This window comes from Lissotriton helveticus, chromosome 7, assembly GCF_964261635.1.
Source record: "Lissotriton helveticus chromosome 7, aLisHel1.1, whole genome shotgun sequence".
Lineage (NCBI taxonomy): Eukaryota > Metazoa > Chordata > Amphibia > Caudata > Salamandridae > Lissotriton > Lissotriton helveticus.
Window position 1 is genome coordinate 1,599,865,809 of NC_136068.1, and position 19,443 is coordinate 1,599,885,251.

At 50.8% G+C, this 19,443-nt stretch overlaps 1 protein-coding gene across 2 annotated transcripts in view; it reads left to right on the plus strand.

Moving 5' to 3' along the window:
• The first annotated feature begins 763 nt into the window (after window positions 1-763).
• SPIB (Spi-B transcription factor) overlaps window positions 764-19,443 on the plus strand; it is a 41,995-nt gene continuing 23,315 nt past the window's right edge. Inside the window, exons 1-2 of one of the 2 annotated variants that reach the window (XM_078655209.1) lie at window positions 764-1,353; window positions 18,100-18,127. In XM_078655209.1, coding sequence (XP_078511335.1) covers window positions 1,331-1,353; window positions 18,100-18,127 — 51 coding nt within the window. In that variant the 5' untranslated portion in view covers window positions 764-1,330. The remainder of the gene's footprint in view (window positions 1,354-18,099; window positions 18,128-19,443) is intronic. The other variant, XM_078655210.1, reaches the window with a different exon arrangement.

Below are 19,443 nucleotides of genomic sequence, written 5' to 3' on the forward strand. Positions count from 1 at the left end.
CTGTGTATATCATCTAACTTTGCCTGTATGACACCTGTTGTTGTGTATTATCATTGCACGCATCCTGCTTGTATATCCCCTAGATGGCTATGCATATTGTCTGTGTAGTTTGTCTCTGTTTGTCTGTGTGTATACGGCAATGATCATTGCATACTGTCTCTCGGTGTACATTGTCTTGCTCGGTGTATATTTCCACTCCGCAGACTGACTCTATGTTTGCATATATTGCATTTGTCAGTGTGTATATATGCTGTGTATCTACTGACCGCATTTACTGCCCCTGTGTGTGTTCTTTCCATGTATATCTCTGTATGCGAACACTGCTGCCAGGTCTGCATATAATCCGTGCCACTGTCTTCCCATACTGTGTGTCTCCGAATGCTGCTGCTTTACGTATATTGTGTCTCCATGTCCGCACAGCCGTTGTGTATTGTTGAGTTGTGTATTCAAACTGCTTAAGCGTCACGTTCTGGTCGCAGTCAACTAATTGTGGTCACGCATCTGAGGCCCGTGTTCGCACTCCCCTCGAAGTGCGCACCCACCATTGGTGTATACTTGCTGATCACTACTTGTGCCCCTGCCCCACCCCGTGTCACTCATCTCTCTGTGTACACGAACCCAGGAGCACTGCCCTGCACCCCCTCCCGTGCACACACCCCCACACCCCTTTCTTAACAGACTTCCCTCTTCGTGTATTTGCCTATTGTGCATTGTGTATTGTGCAAGAACCTGGCTCCACCTTTCACTAGTGGAGGGGAATTCTGTGACCTCAGTCCGGCCCCTCCCCGCATCGCACGGGCTTTAAAGGGAAACGCCGGCGGGGACGGATTCAGTCAGGACACCTGTGGGCAGGAAAGGGGCAGTGTGGCACCAGAGGGCCACTGTGGCACGGGGCACAGAGGGGGCTGAGTTACAACAGATCGAGGGCATAATATCGCACCGCAGGGGACACAGGACAAGGGGAGGCCCACCCTCACACACAGAGGCGGTGTGGTTGTGAGAGCGGTGTGTCACCAGAGAGAGGCACTGGGGCTCTGGGCAGGGTGTTCGTAGCTGCAAGTTGAGGGGCGCTGGATCTCTGCACGACGCTAGACTGAGTGCCTGGCACAGAGAGTGGCATCAGGTCAGCGACCTCACTGGAGGGGCCCGGGAGGCGCGCTCTCACACTCGATAGTGCGCTGTGATCACGAGCAGCGGAGCCCCCGCGACACCCCTGGAGTCGGACGTCGTGAGAGGCCCCAGAGGACAGCATTGGAGAGGGTCGTCGTCGTGCCAGTCACCGGATCACCAGGACCAGTCGTGCAAGAATCGGTGTGACCCCGGCGGAGCCATGCTGGCCCTGGACCACTCACAGTAAGAGTCTGCCTGTTACAGTCACTACAGTGCTCGCAATGACCCTGCTATTAGCAGCAATAATAATATGCCGGTAATAATGAGATTCTGTGCAGTGCTCCAAAACTCACGTCTAAAGTTTCAAAGCGCTGTAAATAGTCATGTGATGAAAAGAGCGCATGAGAGTCCAAGGGCCGAGATCTGAAGGGGGTGTAGGGAGCAGGAGATGTACAGTGTAGCTCGCAGAGGATGAGTGGTCGTGTGAAGTTGAGTGCATGGTTTCAGTTGGAGAAGGAAGCGTGGATGTGCAGGGGTACAGGAGTGCAGAGAAGGTGTGTGCTTGTAGGAGTGCAAAAGAGGTGTGCGAGGCTGCGAGCACATCTGGGTACAGGAGCGCTGGTATGGGATGTGTGCGGCAGAGAGTGCAGGGACACTGGATGCGAGCTTGTAGGGATACCGAAAGTGTACAGGAAATAAATATGTGTGTGTACATATATGTGTGTGTATTTATATGTATATATACACACACGGTGTGTGTATATATATATATATACTCACACACGTATATACATACATATAGGCACACACATAAGAGGTGCAGGAGGAGCACGGGGAAGGTCTATGTGTGTTTGCAAGGGCACAAAAGGAGTACAGCAAAGGTGTCTGTGGTTATATGGTTGCAGGAGTATAGATAAAGGTGTGTGTGTTTAGGGGTACAGGAGGAGTACAGGAAAGGTATGTGGGCGTATGGAGGTACGAGGAGGACCAGGAAGGGAAAGTGCGGGTACAGGAGGAGCAAGGGGAAGTTGAAAGTGGGGGTACAGGGGGAGTACCGGAAATGCCTCTCTGTGCTTGTAGGGGTATAGGAGGAATACAGGAAAGATGCATGCGAGAGTGCAGGGGGAGTGCCAGGAAGGTGTATGTGGGGGCACAGGAGTACAGGGAATGCGTAAATGTCTGTAGGGGTTCAGGAGGAATATGTGAAAGGTATGTGCTGAGGGTATGTGAGGTGTACCCTGAAGGTGGAGATACAGGAGTAGTTCTCGGGGGTGTATGTGAGTTTGTAGAGGTATGGGAGGAGGACAGGCAAGGTGTATGTGCCTTTGGTGCATAAGGAAGGGTACAAAAGGTCGTGTGTACAGTACATGGATGCTGCACCGGGTGCTCGGAGGGCGAACAGGTTCATATGAGTGATGTATGCAGGGGTGTGTGAGGGTGGTACAGGGAAGTGTGCACGGGATAGACAGAGCGCGTGCTGGTCGCCTGTGAAGATTCGCTAGGGCGCTGGGTGATGAGTGCAGGGAAGAAAGGCTGCGGTGATCCGTGCATGTGTCGCTCTGCATAGAGATACAGAGTGTTAGTGTCGAAAGGAAACAGGTCAACAGGTGCATGGGGCATAAAGAGAGAAGAGCGCAGAGGGGCGCAAAATAAATGTCGAGATGTGCACGGACGGCGGCGGCACCGAGGAGCATAGGAGAGCAGCTGTCCAGGTGCACATGAAGGGTGCAGGGTTCGAGGTGTGAAGCGGGGGTGGGATTAGTGGGGTGTGTAAGATGGTGCAGGGTTCGTTAAGGGGTCAGGGACAGAGTTCGAGATGTGCAGGAAGGGCGCAGGGACGAGCTGTATATGATGGACGCCGCGCGCAGGGAGGGAGACTGAGGGCGCCAAGTAAGGACAGAGTCTAGGAGCAGAAGTAAGGGAGGAGCCCGTAGGTTGCTGTAGGGTACCCAGGTATGCTGTAGTGTCTCTTCAACCCTTGCCCTGCCATGGTCGGATCCGCGCCAAGTCTAAGCATGCATGAAGCCCTCGGGATGGGCCATGGGCGTGTGCTTGTTTCCCTCAGGGGTCACCATGAGACGACCGTGCACTCGCCGCTTAAGCGCAGCTTCACGCCTGGACAGCTCACAGTGAGATGCCACCGAGGCTGGGGCGCAGAGAGGCTCAACTCCGGCCAACTGAGGGGAATGCGCGCGCTTTATAAATCTACTATGGCTTTTACACAGACTCGTTCACAGGGCTTTAAGTGGGCCGGGTCCTGCCAGTGCTCGGGACCGGTAGCTCGAAAAAGCTTGAGCTGAGACGGGTCCTTATCGGGCTCTCCATTTTTACCCTCACCCTCAGGGCGAAAAAAATGACCTGACTATGCAGCAGTACCTCCCATCACTGCCTCTGATGTCACTTCAAAGAGATTCGTTATAGTTCTTTCAAAGTCTCATTATTTCAGAACTGAAGCATTTTCAATATGATATTCAACGAAGTCACAGTTGTTTCTCATTTATCTTCTGCAACTAACAGCCATCGACAAAGCCAGTAGCCCTGGCCTCTCCCTTAATAACATCGACCACGCCCCTTTGAGAACCTCCTCTCCCCCCACACAGTTTTTCCATCCCACTTGAAGCCCTCTACGTCCTATACTCCTCGTGTGCCCCCATGCAGAGGTGTCCACGCGCACCTCCAGCCCTCCCCGGGGTGCCCCGCGGTTGTGTCAGACAGGTTGAGCCCTGGAGTTGCATGGGAGGCGCGAGGCCCTGGCTGCAGAGGTGTCCACGCGCACCTCCAGTCCTCCCCGGGGTGTCCCGCGGTTGTATCAGACAGGTCTGAGCCTTGGAGTTGCATGGGAGGCGCGTGGCCCTGGCTGCAGAGGTGTCCACGCGCACCTCCAGCCCTCCCCGGGGTGCCCCGCGGTTGTGTCAGACAGGTTGAGCCCTGGAGTTGCATGGGAGGCGCGTGGCCCTGGCTGCAGAGGTGTCCAGGCGCACCTCCAGCCCTCCCCGGGGTGCCCCGCGGTTGTGTCAGACAGGTTGAGCCCTGGAGTTGCATGGGAGGCGCGAGGCCCTGGCTGCAGAGGTGTCCACGCGCACCTACAGTCCTCCCCGGGGTGTCCCGCGGTTGTATCAGACAGGTCTGAGCCTTGGAGTTGCATGGGAGGCGCGTGGCCCTGGCTGCAGAGGTGTCCACGCGCTCCTCCAGTCCTCCCCGGGGTGTCCCGCGGTTGTATCAGACAGGTCTGAGCCCTGGAGTTGCATGGGAGGCGCGTGGCCCTGGCTGCAGAGGTGTCCACGCGCACCTCCAGTCCTCCCCGAGGTATCCCCCGGGGTGTCCCGCGGTTGTGTCAGACAGGTCTGAGCCCTCTAGGTGCATGGGAGGCGCGTGGCCCAGGCTGCAGCGTGTCAGAAGTGTGTACCAGAGGCGCCTGTCTCTGCTGCGCCGAGAAGGGTAATGTGCGCACGCGCCCTCCAGAGCGGGAAGGACCCCTCAGAGTTTACAACGTCGCCACATAGAACTCAGCCACCTCTGTTCAACCTCAAAGAATTGAGGCAGTGGCGTAACGAACCTTGAGGGGGCCCCCTGCAGGGTACGTGAAGGGCCCCCCTCCGGACTCAATCTAGAGCTCCCCAGCAGAAGTGCGGTGCTGACGAGGCCCCCTGGAGGGTGAGGGCCCCCACGCACTGCGGGGGCTGCAGGGGCCTGTCTTACGCCCCTGAATTGAGGCTGAGGACGCAGCCACATTCTATCCCTGGACTGCCCCAAATATCTGAGGCAGGGGGACATTTCAGGCCAGCACTGCTCAACCTACCGAGACCAGAGTCGGTAGTACTAGTACAACCACAGCAGCCTTACAGCACTAGTACCTCATTTACCCTGCTCAACCCCACGGGACCTAAGACAGAGGTACAATCTGAGCCCAGCCACATTGCACCTCAAAAACCCCAGAGAAAGGGGCAACCTCAACGGAACCCCATTGCACCTCAAATGCCCGAGACAAAGGTGCCACCTTGGCCCAGTCTTGTTCAGCCTCAAAAACCTGAGACAGATGCTAACCTGGGCGCAGCCCTGTGCAACCTCAGAGAGAGGTTTTGCCTCTGTCCAGACTTAGCCATCCTCAAAGCAGCCGTGTTCACCCTCAAAGACCTGAAACAGAGGTACATCAGCCCAACCCAGTTAATTTCAAGGTGCCACGGCAGGAGTTCATCCTGAGGCCAGTCTAGATAACCTGTTAATGGCGGTAAACAGGGTCTGGCCTCAACCCGGCACAACCCTGTCCCCCCTCATAAAAAGAAGGTTGATCCAGAGGCCAGTCTGGACAACCTGTTAATGGCCATCGCCGGGGTTCATACCAGCCCTGGGTAACCCACTAATGAGGTTTGAGCATAGCGAGCCCCGCTCCCCCCACCGACGGCAGACACCTCGCAGCACCCCCGGGTGTTTTCCTAGCCCCCCTCGATGCTGAACGGTGACAGAAGAGGCGCCAAGAGATGCCGGACTGGCCTATTATGAATTGAGGATATTTCCCAACAGGCGGGTGCACCCGAAAGACTGGGGCAAAGTGGTCACATCCCAGCCGGGAAAAGGGCGGGGGGGGGGGGTTGGGGTGAACAGTTGTCATCCACTTGCAGTGTGTTTCTCAAACACCCATCTGTCCCCAGAGAGATTAGTAAACACTTCCTGTGGAGCAACTTGTTCCACCGTCTGGAGAGAAATCACATGTCCTCCGACTGTCACGCAGCAAGGGCGGACCTACCAGCGAGGCCGGCAGTCCCGTTCAGCTGAATTTAATTCACTGTCACACGAAACACCTAAAGTACCCATAGGGTATGATCGAGCCGCCCGAAACCTGGCAAGGTGTGACACCGCCCCCCACTGCGCCCACAGAGCAGCCTGAGGCGCCCGCATAGGCTTGGCATGATTGTAAAGTACTGTAGACTTAGACACAGGCCATAGTGCACCCTGGGGGTAGTGTGATGCTTTCTGAGTTACCATAGAGTGGGACAAAGGACTGCACTGCCTCACAGACCCCCTAATGCTTTAATGCTCTCTTCATTGATACACAGGCCAGTGCTGCACACAGAGAGGCTTGGGTTGCATGCTAAAGTACTTTAGGCCAAGGCACAGGTCATAGTGCACCCTGGGGGTAGTGTGATGCTTTCTGAGTTACCATATAGTGGGACAAAGGACTGCACTGCCTCACAGACCCCCTAATGCTTTAATGCTCTCTTCATTGATACACAGGCCAGTGCTGCACACAGAGAGGCTTGGGTTGCATGCTAAAGTACTTTAGGCCAAGGCACAGGCCATTGTGCACCCTGGGGGTAGTGTGATGCACCGTGGAATGTGACAAAGGACAGCACTGTCCCACAGCCCCCCTAAAGCTTTAATGTACTATCAACTGAGAAACAGGCCCCTGCTATACCCACACAGTCTTGTGAGGCTACTAAAGCACTGCGGGCTGGGGCATAGGGTTGCACTGCACCCGTGCTGCCTCACAGCGCTTTGTGTAGTATCATACAATGTGACAAGGGAATGTAATGTAGCAACGTGTAGGTGTGTGACGCACTGCAGGCTGGGCAATGAGTCAAAACAGCCAAAGTCAGCTTCAGTGCACTATAGCCTAAAACACAGGACACTGCAGCCCCCTAGGACTGTTTGGATACTTTCTAAATTAATACAGACCAATGCACAGGGCCACACTATATTTATTGACCTTTAAATGCCTTTTAGCATAATATGTAGTCTGCACGTCTGCACACACACAGCCTTCCAATGTTTCCTAAAATACTGCAAACTGGGCCACAGGGCCATACTGCACCGTTTAGGCGTTTCCCATCACTCAACAGGTTGCAAGGACCAGACAGTTGTATCAAAATGAGAGACTGCAGGTTTGTCCCACTGACCAGTCTGCTGGGCACTGGGTCTATAGTGGAAAGCTGGCTCCCCAACACCGCTTGGACTCTCCTTGGTAGTTCGGCCAACCAGTCAAGGCCTAGGTCAGGGGAGGTGGTGTGAAGGTTGAGTCAGACACAGAAGGTGACTGTCCAGGGAAGCTTAGTACACTGAAAATTTAAAAATGTTTATTAAAAAAGTTAGAGTTGCAAAATAATTAAAATAAGAAAGAATGGTATAGGCTGGTGTTTCGAGTCTTATAAGTTCAAAGGCTATAGTCTATATAGGTTTTAGGTAGGGTCCTTGTTCTGCGGTTCAGGGACCACTTGTAATTCTCTACCGTCCTCTGGCTGAAGTCCTCATCTTTCAGGAGTTGCCTGGGGCTTCATACGGCATTATCTGATGCCTCTTTAAATGTAAAACCTGGGGATCAACAATTCTCAGGTGCTGGCTCCCCTCCATAAGTCTAGTTGATGGTCAGTGCCCAGGTCAACAAAGGGTACGCAAGGCCTGGCGGTCCACCTGTGAGCTCAGTGTTCAATGTCACTGTTGTTGAAAGGATGCAAGACCACCCCACCGCCTGCATGGTCAAGGGAGGTTGAGGGTCACTGACACAATTGTAAAGCTTAGACACCTTAGCTCTCCTTCCCGAGCAGGATCCAATAACAAGCAAAATCCAGGGGTGCTCTTAACCCTCTTGTTGGAATAAGCTAATTTAGCGCCAGTCCCACAGTCAGCGATGCATGTTGAACAGTGAAGGGCTTATGAATGTCCATCATTGTCACGACTGGTGCCTGACAGAGCTCTTTTGAATTGGTCAAATTGTTTTTTACACCGTTCTGAATGTACGTAGTGAGGCCCAAGGATGCCAACATATGGGTGTGAGTTGGGAGAGAGGGGGGGGGGGGAGTGCCTGGATCTTTCATCTGGGAGGCTCTGTCTTTTCATCACCCACCTGGTTCAAAATATGGACCTCTGCCAATCGGGCATTTGGTAGCTTTGATCATGAGATAAATCTCTACAGTGCCCACAGCACCTTCTTGAGGTGAACCTGGTGATCTGCCCAAGTGTCACTGAAAACTGCTGTCTTCAAGGCAACCATCACAGGGTTTAGCCTAAAAAGGAATCACCCTAAACATGAACAGGCTCTCTGGGGTCACCACCTTCTCTTTTACACCAAGTGTAACAGCAATGTACAAGTAGGCGAAGATTAAACTACAGCTTTTCAAGAAATTTAACACTGAATTTAACAATGAACTCATAAGCTCTGGCGATGAGATGCTGCCAGTTTTGGTGGCACCAGTAAGCCCCCTGTTGTTCCCTCATCACCCCTCTTTTGACAGTAGACCCAGGGGACTAGCCGAGGGGCTCAGTAAGGACTCACTAACCAAAAGATACAGCCTCTGGATGGATGCTGCTAATGTATTCCTGAGCAGACATCCAGCAGGGGTTGCACTTGACCAGCTCTTTGGAACCAGTGTCATTGTTGTAGGCTGACTGCAGCGTCTGTCCCAGTGTCAGGGAAAACAGCACAGCGAACTGCCCCAAGAGGGCCTACATTCCTCCTTCTGCTCTGGTGTCAAAGTTGGGGGAGGTGAGTAGAAAAGTGGCATTTCCTCTGCTCAACCACCTGTCAGTTGCTCTTTTCTTTCTCATCCTTGTCTGAGGCCACAACTAGGGGATGGTACAATGTGGAGAACATGAGTGCCACTACTCTTATTCCCCGTCGGGCATGAACTTGGTTCCTTCTCAGATGATACTTTGCTTGGAGAAACCAATCTACCTAAAGATCCCAAATGGGGCAATGGCTCCCACTGGGGCAGTTGTACCCCTGCCCCGGAGCAGTAGATGGTCCAGTCCATCACGGTGAGTTGACTGGTCAAGGAGATTGTCCATCCGCACCCTCTGAAAGGGTAGGCTCAGCACTCAGAGTGCTATAAATGGCGCAGTTGTCCTACTTCCGTGCTTTGCATGGGCCGCCATCATTGTCTAACAAGATCAGGGGGTGCTACCTTCTGCGCCTCAACAGTTTATCTCCCATGGTAGGAAGGGTAACAGTGCGGGCTCCTTTGACGGCCCAGCAATCAGCGGTCCACCATTCAGTTCCCATAGCTCGGGTGCAAGTGGAGTTTCAAGTTGAGAGGAAGTCAGCTCATTATATGAATGAATGGGATGAAAAGCATGACCCATGAGTAAGAAAGAATAAAATTAGAGGTTAGGACAGGGAGCTCCAGTGGCCTCACAGCACCTGACAACGATGTTTTTAGGAGCTATAGGTTTGAACACTTGGCATTCGTACCTCCATGGATATCCCAGTGCTGGGGACTATTCACCACGGAGAGGTTACAGATGCACACGACCTTTCTGCATGTCTTAGTTGCATCAAACACAAGTGCAAGTCTTTTTCGCTGACATCTATTTTTTCATGTGCCATACATTTGAATTATGCGTGCGCAAAATGATAGTGTGGAACAAAGTATGTTCATGTTTTGTACATGTGTGCATCCTAGCACACATCAGTGCACAGGAAACCTGTGAATGGAAACTGTGCACTGAAAAAATGACCAGGCCGTCAAATAATGTATGAAATTGACTGTGGATGAGTTTTTACACTTGCAGGGTTGTAGGTCTCAGAGTAAGCCAATAAACCCTGGTGCAAACATTAGGATACGTAGACCATAGCTATTGCTTTAGAAAGTATTAAATGCCTACAATGTAAATTCTTTTGTCATGAAGCCCTTTGAGGAATCTACAGTGCTCACGGCGACGTTGTAAAGAAAAAACAGAAAAACCTGAGTCAGAAAAGGGGCAAGTGTACCTTTATTTCACGCGCATCTGTGCAGCGTTGCGTGAAAGGGAGAAAGCAAGACAGTGGCTTTTTCTAAAGATATGGTACTGAGGCTCTCTTCATAAGAGCTGGCACACTCAGGCTGCCTAGCCCCACGTACACTTCATTGCATCATAGTGTGAAGGTGGCTGCGTGAGTCTAGCAAAGCTTCTGTCCTTGCAGGGTGCGCTTCAGTAGTGCAGCACATTTGCAAAGTATGTGGAAATACTACTTTGCACCTGCCTCAATTCGGAGTTGTTTTTTGGGTGTAAAGCCCTGCCTATATTGTTAGTAGATAGGGCTTTGCAACAAACACTATGCATGGTAGTGTAATATATAATACCCACAGGACGCCCCCTTGACACAAAGTAATTCAAAGCAATGCAATTTGCTTGAATTTTAGGCAACTTCCACCCACCTCCCTCAAGTACCAAAAAGAGGCAGCCCCACCAGGCGTGATTGAGCCATAAGAGTGAGTCAGGTGTGAGAGGGTTGGAGAGGGCCACTTAACTCTGCAAGTTGAGGGAGCCAACTGTTCTGTTACTAGCACTGCTGCAGTGAGCGGGTCCCAGTGGCGTCACTAGGGGGGTGCGGGGGGTGCGGACCGCACCGGGTGACACCCTCACATGGGGGTGACACCATCTGGTTGCGCACCCCCCCCCCCCAGCAGGCCTCTGTACATGGCACCCCCTGCACCGCACCCGAAGGCCTCGGAGAGACTCGATCCGCTTTAAAAACAACAGCGAATCGAGATATTTTCTCACCTATTCGAATTAAAATGTTCTCATTAGTTAAAGTTTGAAAAGTGTAGTAATGAGGGGCCCCCGCCATTTATATGGAAAAAGACACGGTGCTAAAGAGGGGGGGCCGGTGAGGGGGGGTATTAACCGCTTGGAAATTGGCTTTTACTTTAGCTGTTTCATATAGTAAAATTCTCACGTCTACAAACTCGCTGGTGCCTTGTACACAGATTTCTTTTTGCATCTTGAAAAGCTTTAAAAGAGAAACCACATGAAAGCGGCAGAGAGTGTAAAAGGGAGGGAGTCCTGCCCCCCCCCCCCCCCGGTTTAATGTGCGAGAGAGAGGGAGCTAGAGGGAGTAAGAAGACAGAGAGAGAGAGAGTTAGAGTGAGAAATACAGAGAGAGAGGGAGCTAGAGTGAGAAAGACAGAGAGAGAGGGACCGAGAGGGAGTAAGACAGAGAGAGGGAGACAGAAGTAGCTAGAGGAAGTAGGACAGAGAGAGAGAGAGAGGGTGCTAGACAGAGAGAGGGAGCTAGAGAGAGTACGATAGAGAGAGAGGGAGCTAGAGGGAGCAAGACAGAGAGAGAGGGAGCAAGACAGAGAGAGAGGGAGCTAGAGGGAATAAGAGAGAGGGAGCTAGAGGGAGCAAGACAGAGAGAGAGGGCGCTAGAGGGAGTAAGACAGAAAGAGAGGGAGCTAGAGGGAGTAAGACAGAGAGAGAGGGAGACAGAGGGAGCTAGAGGGAGTAAGACAGAGAGAGAGAGAGAGCTTGACAGAGACAAAGGGAGCTAGAGGGAGTAAGACAGAGAGAGAGGGAGCTAGAGGGAGCAAGACAGAGAGAGAGGGTGCTACAGGGAGTAAGACAGAGAGAGAGGGAGCTAGAGGGAGTAAGAGAGAGGGAGCTAGAGGGAGGAAGACAGAGAGAGGAGCTAGAGGGAGTACGACAGAGAGAGAGGGAGCTAGAGGGAGTAAGACAGAGAGAGAGGGAGCTAGAGGGAGTAAGACCGAGAGAGAGGGAGACAGAGGGAGCTAGAGAGAGCAAGAGAGAGGGAGCTAGAGGGAGCTAGACAGAGAGAGGGAGCTAGAGGGAGTAAGATAGAGAGAGAGGGAGCTAGAGAGAGTAAGACAGTGAGAGAGGGAGCTAGACAGAGAGAGGGAGCTAGAGGGAGGGAGTAAGATAGAGAGAGAGGGAGCTACAGGGAGCTAGAGCGAGCAAGACAGAGAGAGAGAGGGAGCTAGAGGGAGTAAGAGAGAGAGAAGGAGCTAGAGGGAGCAAGACAGAGAGAGGGAGCTAGACAGAGAGAGGGAGCTAGAGGGATTAAGATAGAGAGAGAGGGAGCAAGACAGAGGGAGAGGGAGCTAGAGGGAGTAAGAGAGAGAGAGGGAGCTAGAGGGAGCTAGACAGAGAGAGGGCGCTAGAGGGAGTAAGACAGAGAGAGAGAGAGCTAGAGGGAGTAAGACAGAGAGAGGGAGACAGAGGGAGCCAGAGGGAGCAAGACAGAGAGAGAGGGAGCTAGACAGAGAGAGGGAGTAAGACAGAGAGAGAGTGAGCTAGAGGGCTCTTGACAGAAAGAGGGAGCTAGAGGGAGTAAGAGAGAGAGGGAGCTAGAGGGAGCAAGAGAGAGGGGGCTAGAGGGAGTAAGACAGAGAGAGAGGAAGCTAGAGGGAGTAAGACAGAGAGAGGGAGCTAGAGGGAGTAAGACAGAGAGAGCTAGAGGGAGCAAGACAGAGAGAGAGGGGGCTAGAGGGAGTAAGAGAGAGAGAGGGAGCTAGAGGGAGTAAGAGAGAGGGGGCTAAAGGGAGTAAGACAGAGAGAGGAAGCTAGAGGGAGTAAGACAGAGAGAGGGAGCTAGAGGGAGCAAGACAGAGAGAGCGGGAGCTAGAGGGAGTAAGAGAGAGAGTGGGAGCTAGAGAGAGTAAGACAGAGAGAGGGAGCTAGAGGGAGTAAGACAGAGAGAGAGGGAGCAAGAGGGAGTAAGACAGAGAGAGGGAGCTAGAAGGAATAAGAGAGGGAGAGAGGGAGCTAGAGGGAGCAAGACAGAGATAGGGAGCTAGAGGGAGTAAGACAGAGAGAGAGGGAGCTAGAGGGAATAAGGCAGAGAGAGAGGGAGCTAGAGGGAGTAAGACAGAGAGAGAGGGAGACAGAGGGAGCTAGAGGGAGTAAGACAGAGAGAGGGAGCTAGAGGGAGCTAGACAGAGAGAGGGAGCTAGAGGGAGTAAGACAGTACCTAGCACCGTACATTTCCGACAGAGGTGGTCCATGCGGTAAGTCATGAGGGGGTGACACCATGAGTTACCCGCACCGGGTGACACCAACCCCAGTGACGCCACTTATTCTGAGCTCTTACCAGATGGCGCGGAGTTAAGCGAGAGGGCGGAGATCGTGTCTGAAACTGCCACGGAACAGAGCTTGAGACCACGGAAGACAGTGCATCGTGCTTGACCAGCCAAGCTAACACGGCTGCCATGAAGTCCCCAAGCAGCAGTGCTCTGTATGTGCACGTAGACTTGATCGGTCCCTGCAGTGCGTTAGTACAGTGGCTGGGCTGCATTTTTTATGTATGGGGTCTATGGGTTGACCTCATATATCGATCAACCTAGTACATTGTTTCCCAAACTGTGGGTCGCCGCCCACTGGTGGGTCACACGCTAATTTTTGATGGGTTGTGAAAGTCAAGTAATAAGTAAAGATGCCTTTGAATTCTGTATTTATCTTGTCTCATTTGCTGCGCTTCAAAAACAGTTCAAATATCAGGCCATGTCTTCTGGCAAATTGCTGCTTATGTTTTTTTAATATGGGCTTTGTGTTGACCATTTCCTCTATCTTTGCAGTCAGAGTTATAAAAGAAAAGTAAAGCTAATTTTGTGACAATCTTCCTAGAGTATAGGTAGTGGGAAAGGAAAGGCTGTATGATGTCATTTGTTTGTAACACAGAACTAAATGTAAATACAAAGAACTGTAAAATTCATCAGTTGGGAAAGTAAAAATGAAGCTAATCTTTTGGTAATTCTGAAGTGTGATGGTAACAAAGATTTTAATAGGATCAAAATAAATCAAGACACTTGAGGCCCGATCACGATCTCGATCGGAGAGCCTCTGAGTCGGAGGCATTCCAACCAATATCATCGGTTTCACTTCCGACCACCTAATTACAATTTAGGCAGTTGGAAGTGAAACCGGCTGGTCATTCCAGCTTAGATTCCGACGGGTTTCCTGTCGAGCAGTCGGAGACCGGCCCGTAAACCATATGGATGGCATTTTACGCCATCTGGATTATGATCAATCAATCAGAGGCTTTTAAAGCACGCTACTCACCCATGAGGGTCTCAAGGCGCTGGGGGATGAGGGGGTTTGGTTTCAGGCAGGCTTTCCATGCCGGGCTTTCCGACATGGAAAGCCTGTCGGAAAGCTAGTTTGGGTGCTCCTAGCAGGGCCCCCTTCAACCAGCGACCTCTGGTTGGTGGCCTAGTGGGCACCCCCTTGTTCTCCAGCGCATCCAGAACGCCTCCGCCCGACTCATCCTGGACGTCCCCCGACGCAGCCACATCTCCGGCCACCTGAGAGACCTGCACTGGCTCCCCGTCAACAAGAGGATCACGTTCCGGCTCCTCACCCACGAACACAAGTCTCTCCACGACCTGGGCCCCAAGTACCTCAACGACCGCCTGACCTTCTACACGTCCACCCGCCAGCTACGGTCTACCAGCCTCACCCTCGCCGCTGTACCACGCATCCGAAGAGCCACCGCCGGAGGAAGATCCTTCTCCTACCTGGCAGCCAAGACATGGAACTCCCTCCCCATCCACCTTCGTCTGACCCAGGACCATCTCGCCTTCAGGAGACAACTCAAGACCTGGCTGTTCGAGCAGTAGCGGACCCCCTCCCCCAAGCGCCTTGAGACCCCTCCGGGTGAGTAGTGCGCTATGCAAATGTTATGATTGATTGATTGATTGATCCCTACACTGTGTGGTGCCTTCCACACAGTGCAGGGATGAACACAAACTCCCTTCTCTGTATGGGAGCTTGTGCTACGTCCGGTTTCTGACCACAGCGCAAGTTCCCATGCAGGAAAGGGAGCTTGCGACCTCACCATGTGCAGTAGCATTGTAATTCAGCGGTCAGGACCGCCGACCGGAAGTCGGTCGGATCCGTATCCACGATGGTCCGCCTCACATCATAAAAAGGCCCTTGGCAATAAACAAAGTATAGATATTCACAAAAACCCGATTTCCACACGTTATCATTTGTGTGCACTATAGTTTCATCAGTAAAGCTGCCTTTCTGTGGAAATTTAGTGGCAGTTTCAATGGAAAATGTGGTCTGTACATGACAGTGCACTGCCACACAATGCTTTAGTTACGCTGTGGGTTGTGGTTCTAAAGAGTTTGGGAAGCACTGATCTAGCAGCCTTAGGTTTAGGTCTGATTGCTGAATATTTTCTAACTCGAGTCTAATGACAGACGTGTCAGGGGGCGGAAGGTTTCTGATGATTCAATCAATCAATGAATCTAACAGCATTTGTAGAGCACCGCACTGTCACCCCTAGGGGTATCTGGGAGCCGGGTCTCCGTAGAAGAGCCAGGTCTTGAGTCTGTGTCTGAAGCCTGTCAGCCAGGGGCTGTGCGGAGATCCAGGGAAAGGTCGTTCAAGGTCTTGGTTTTGATGTAGGAGAAGCTCCTTGTGATGGATGCGGGAGGGATGGGCGAGGGTTGGTGTAGGCAGGTCTTAGGTCATGGAGAGCTTTGTAGGCGTGTGTGAGGAGCTTGAACTGGCATCTTCCAGAACCTCCTTCATGCTGCAGCATCTTCAGTAGAACTCTTTCTGCAGGGATCGCAGCTTGTTACAGGTGCCTGGAGGCATGCAACGCACCTGAGCCTCAGGAGGGGACCCAAGGGTGGCGAATAAGCATGATTTAGGACATGCTCATTAATAATATACCTTCATAGCACAATCACTGGTTCCCAAGTTCTGGGCACGTGTTTATATTTCCTTGCCTTGATAGTACATATTGTCATGGCCGTCGCAGAAAGACTTAAGTCCTCTATTTATTTCCTACGGGTGTTTTGCTGCGCACACTGCACTAAGTGCATCGACCCATTAACCTATAGAAACGACAAACTTTTGCATTTCTGCCTGTTCCCAGAGTCGGGCTTCTCTCGCTGGCCCAGGCCCCAGATTGTTGTTTGCCTGTCACCTTAATCCAGCAATGAAACCTCCGCCTTCCTCATATGCAAAGCGGGCCCCAAGCTCGGGCCAGAGAATGGGGGGCTCTGGTGTGGGTGTGAGGAAACTTCTCACCACCTGACTGCGCCGGGGGCGAGGCCAGGCACCGTGTCTCCGGCTGAAGCTTCTTCTAGGAGTCACGGCTCACAGCTTTCCGTCCGCAGGCGCCCACCGGCCGGGCTCTCAGACACGTGCTCCGAATGCACGCCCAGCTCACCGTCTGACCCTAGGCTCGGGCCTTCTGCTTCATGAAGCCCGCCTCGCCATGTGAACGCGCCAGAGACCTGCCCATACAACTTTAGGCCTCTCTTTGGCGGCATCTAAGGACGAGAGTGATGCTCACTTCACATGTAGTTTTCGCAGTTACCACTTGCAAGCCAGGCTTGCGGGATTTGGGAGGTATCGTTAAATTGGGTGTCTTGGAAAGTGCAGTAACGTTGGTGTAAAGGGAGTCGCGTTTGTTAGCGGTATATTGGTACCTACCAGCATTATCGGCCGCTATCCAAACCCGATAAACCCCATATCTGATTACTAAATGAGAAAACGTATTTCTCTGTAGCGAGTTCCCTTAGTAACCACTGCTTTGTTTATTAAAATGCTGCAGTTTTGCTTTCTAAAATATTTAAAACACTTGAACGACGTCACAAGTCAAAAGATGAGTGATGCTATTTCCTGTGTTAGATACAAGGGCACAGGCACGTGATATCACTTTCACAACCCCTATGGGTCGGGTTCAATGAGGCCAGGCAAGGCCTTCTGAGGCACATGCGAGCTCAGCTTCCATGCCCTTTATATAAGCAAGCTGGGACTTGAGGCCTTATCCTGGCAATAATGAACTACAAATCCCAGAATGCTCAGTTCTTTGGGCAAAATGACAGACCTGTCTGAAAGGCACCCTCAAGACACAGGGTTAGTTGGCAGCTATGTGTCTCAAAACACTTCTGTCATCATTTCTAATGTCTTCTTCGTCTTCGAATTAAACGATTCCCTCGAAAAGCCCATTGTACTAGAAATATTCCACGTGGAGAGACAAACCGTGAAAAAGGTGATTCTTTTTTCATCGGTATCTGCAAAATGATGGCCTTTTGAAGGACAGGTGGAGGGGGAGGTGTGTGTGTCTTTGTGTGCGCACATATTGGGGATGTCGGCTAGTTCACCGTAAATGTGTGTTTTCAAAATCCTCTCCCTCTCTGGTAAACTTAATAAAGCACTACATCGTGGAAAAAGTGGGTAAATATAGCTGATGTTTATCTGGTAAAACAACATGTGAAATCTCTGTCTTTCAAGAGTTTTGCAGACTCTACTCACGCCACTAGCTGGATTGCCGACCCCAGTTTTGTTGTAAAGGTTCAGCCTCCACCACTCTCGCTTATTGTTTCTGACCTACATAAATAAATACCTTTAGGGCCATATGTATCATAGTTCCGTTTTGCGAATTCTAAATAGCGATTTTTAAGGAATCGCTATTTAGAAATCGCAAAATGGTATGTATGTAGGAAATCGCTTCTTTTTAGCGATTCCTTCACATTCCTAAATTGCGATTAGCAAATTGCTAATCGCAAATTTCCCATTCATTTCTATGGGCCAGGAGGTCCATAGTTCCCATTCATTTCTATGGGCCAGTAGGTCCATAGGAATGAAGGGGAAATTTGCGATTAGCAATTTGCTAATCGCAATTTAGGAATATTTTCAAGGGTGCAGGGGTGTCTCAAGAACACCCTGCTGCACCCCTGAAAATGACATGTGGGGGCATATGGCGCACATACATGCCCTAAGGGCATGTATGAGCGTCATATGGCACCTTTGGATTTGAAAAGAATTCGCAAATTACCACCAACTAGAAGTTGGTGATAATTTGCGAATCCTTATGGGCATTTTTGAAATATTTTTTCTTTGATACATTGCATTTAAGGAACCGCAACATTTGCGATTCCTTAAGTGTAATCGCAAAATAAGGAATGGCAAATTTTGCGATTCCTTATTTTGCAGTCAAAATGTTTCATACATACCATTTAGCGAATTTCGGCGAATTTGCGAATGCAAATTTGCTTGATACATATGGCCCTTAGTAAACAAAATGTGTGAGTCCTCGTACCGTAACTTTTCGACAGCAGAGCTCCTTCAAATGCCATTCCATAGATGCTGTGTGCTTGGACGTTGCAGGTGCCTCGCAGTTCATGTCTCGTTTACTGTCCAATGACTGAAGCCACACTTTCTTTTGAATTAAAGCTGTTCTACTGCTTCACTAATGAGCTCTCTTTTCTCGATCGTGCCTCTTTCTAACATGTTGCTGTTTTTGTTCTGATTCAACAGGTTCGACGGCTCCCATTTGGCCAACTCGGTAAGTCGCTTTCTCTGTTGTCTCCGATGCAGATAGGGGGCATATGTCCCAGTGGCATTTATGGTAGCTAAGAGTGTGCTCGGATTGAGGTTGTGTAACTTATATCAGCCTTCCTGAGCTGGCAAGAAAAGCTGAAAGAGGTCTATCTCAGAGTAGGGCTGGTGTGAAGCACGTCTGCAGCAAAACTATGGCCCAGATTTACTAGGATTTAGCGTCACTTTTGTGGCGCAGCCCCGATGCAAAATCATTTTGGGAATTTACTGAGCTAATCAACGCTACTTTGCGTGGCTTAGTAAATGCAAAGTATTGCAATGCAGTGCATGGCGCTACCGTCACTTTGCATTGGGTAGGTGTTACATAGGTGGAGCATGGGCATTCCCATGCAATCTCCATGTATTTTGATGCAAACCTAGATTTACAAAGACTTGTAAACCTGGGTTTGCGCCAAAATGTTCGCCAACTTGACAGAGGCATAACAAGGAGAAATATCTTTATTTCTCCTTGTTACTGCCTCTTTCCATGTGCGCTGCAGAAGTATTGTTTTGCCCATACTACAGTACAGTAGTATGGGGCAAGGGTGCCTACGTTGGCGCTAGGCAGCACACAGTGCATTATCTCAAGGAGAGAGTAGAATTGTTCCATATCTTTGTAAATAAGGAGCATTACTACTCTCTTTCACGCAACGGGGCAAGTTCCCTTGCTGTGCCGCGTTACATGAAATAATAGTAAATGTGCCCCTATATTTGAGGTATTCTAGGCATTGTCTGCGTCAAATAAGACTGCAGCAGAAATAAAGCATTGGTGTTGGTATTAAATATCAATAGAAAGAAGCAACGGGCCCAGAATATCTCGCTTGGCATCTGCAGATGACTGAGTAGCGTGAACTGAGGTCCAGCTATGATGGGACATGAATCACCCAACAACAGGGTCCAGACACATTGTATGTTCAGTGCCTGGCAGGCGTATTCAGTATATGGTTGCTTTCTACTTGGTCGCAGGCAATGAAATTGAGTCTGAGGTAATCTGCCTGGTATCCCCTGGCAACACTTCAGGGGAGATAGAACTTAGTTTCGTGCTTATTGTACGCTGTCACATCAGTGTTTGGACACGTTTGGAGTAAATTGTTTGATATTAGCTACCAACTGTATCATCGTTGAGTTTAGTGTAGGTGGTGTGGTATTACCTGTTAAATGAACTGAGTCTGGAATAGATTGTTTTGGATCATAGAGATGTATGTTTAGTTGACATCTAGTAAAGATGTGTTTCGATATATTGCTTGTTATCACCACGTTGTATCGTTCAGTTTGGGATAGTCT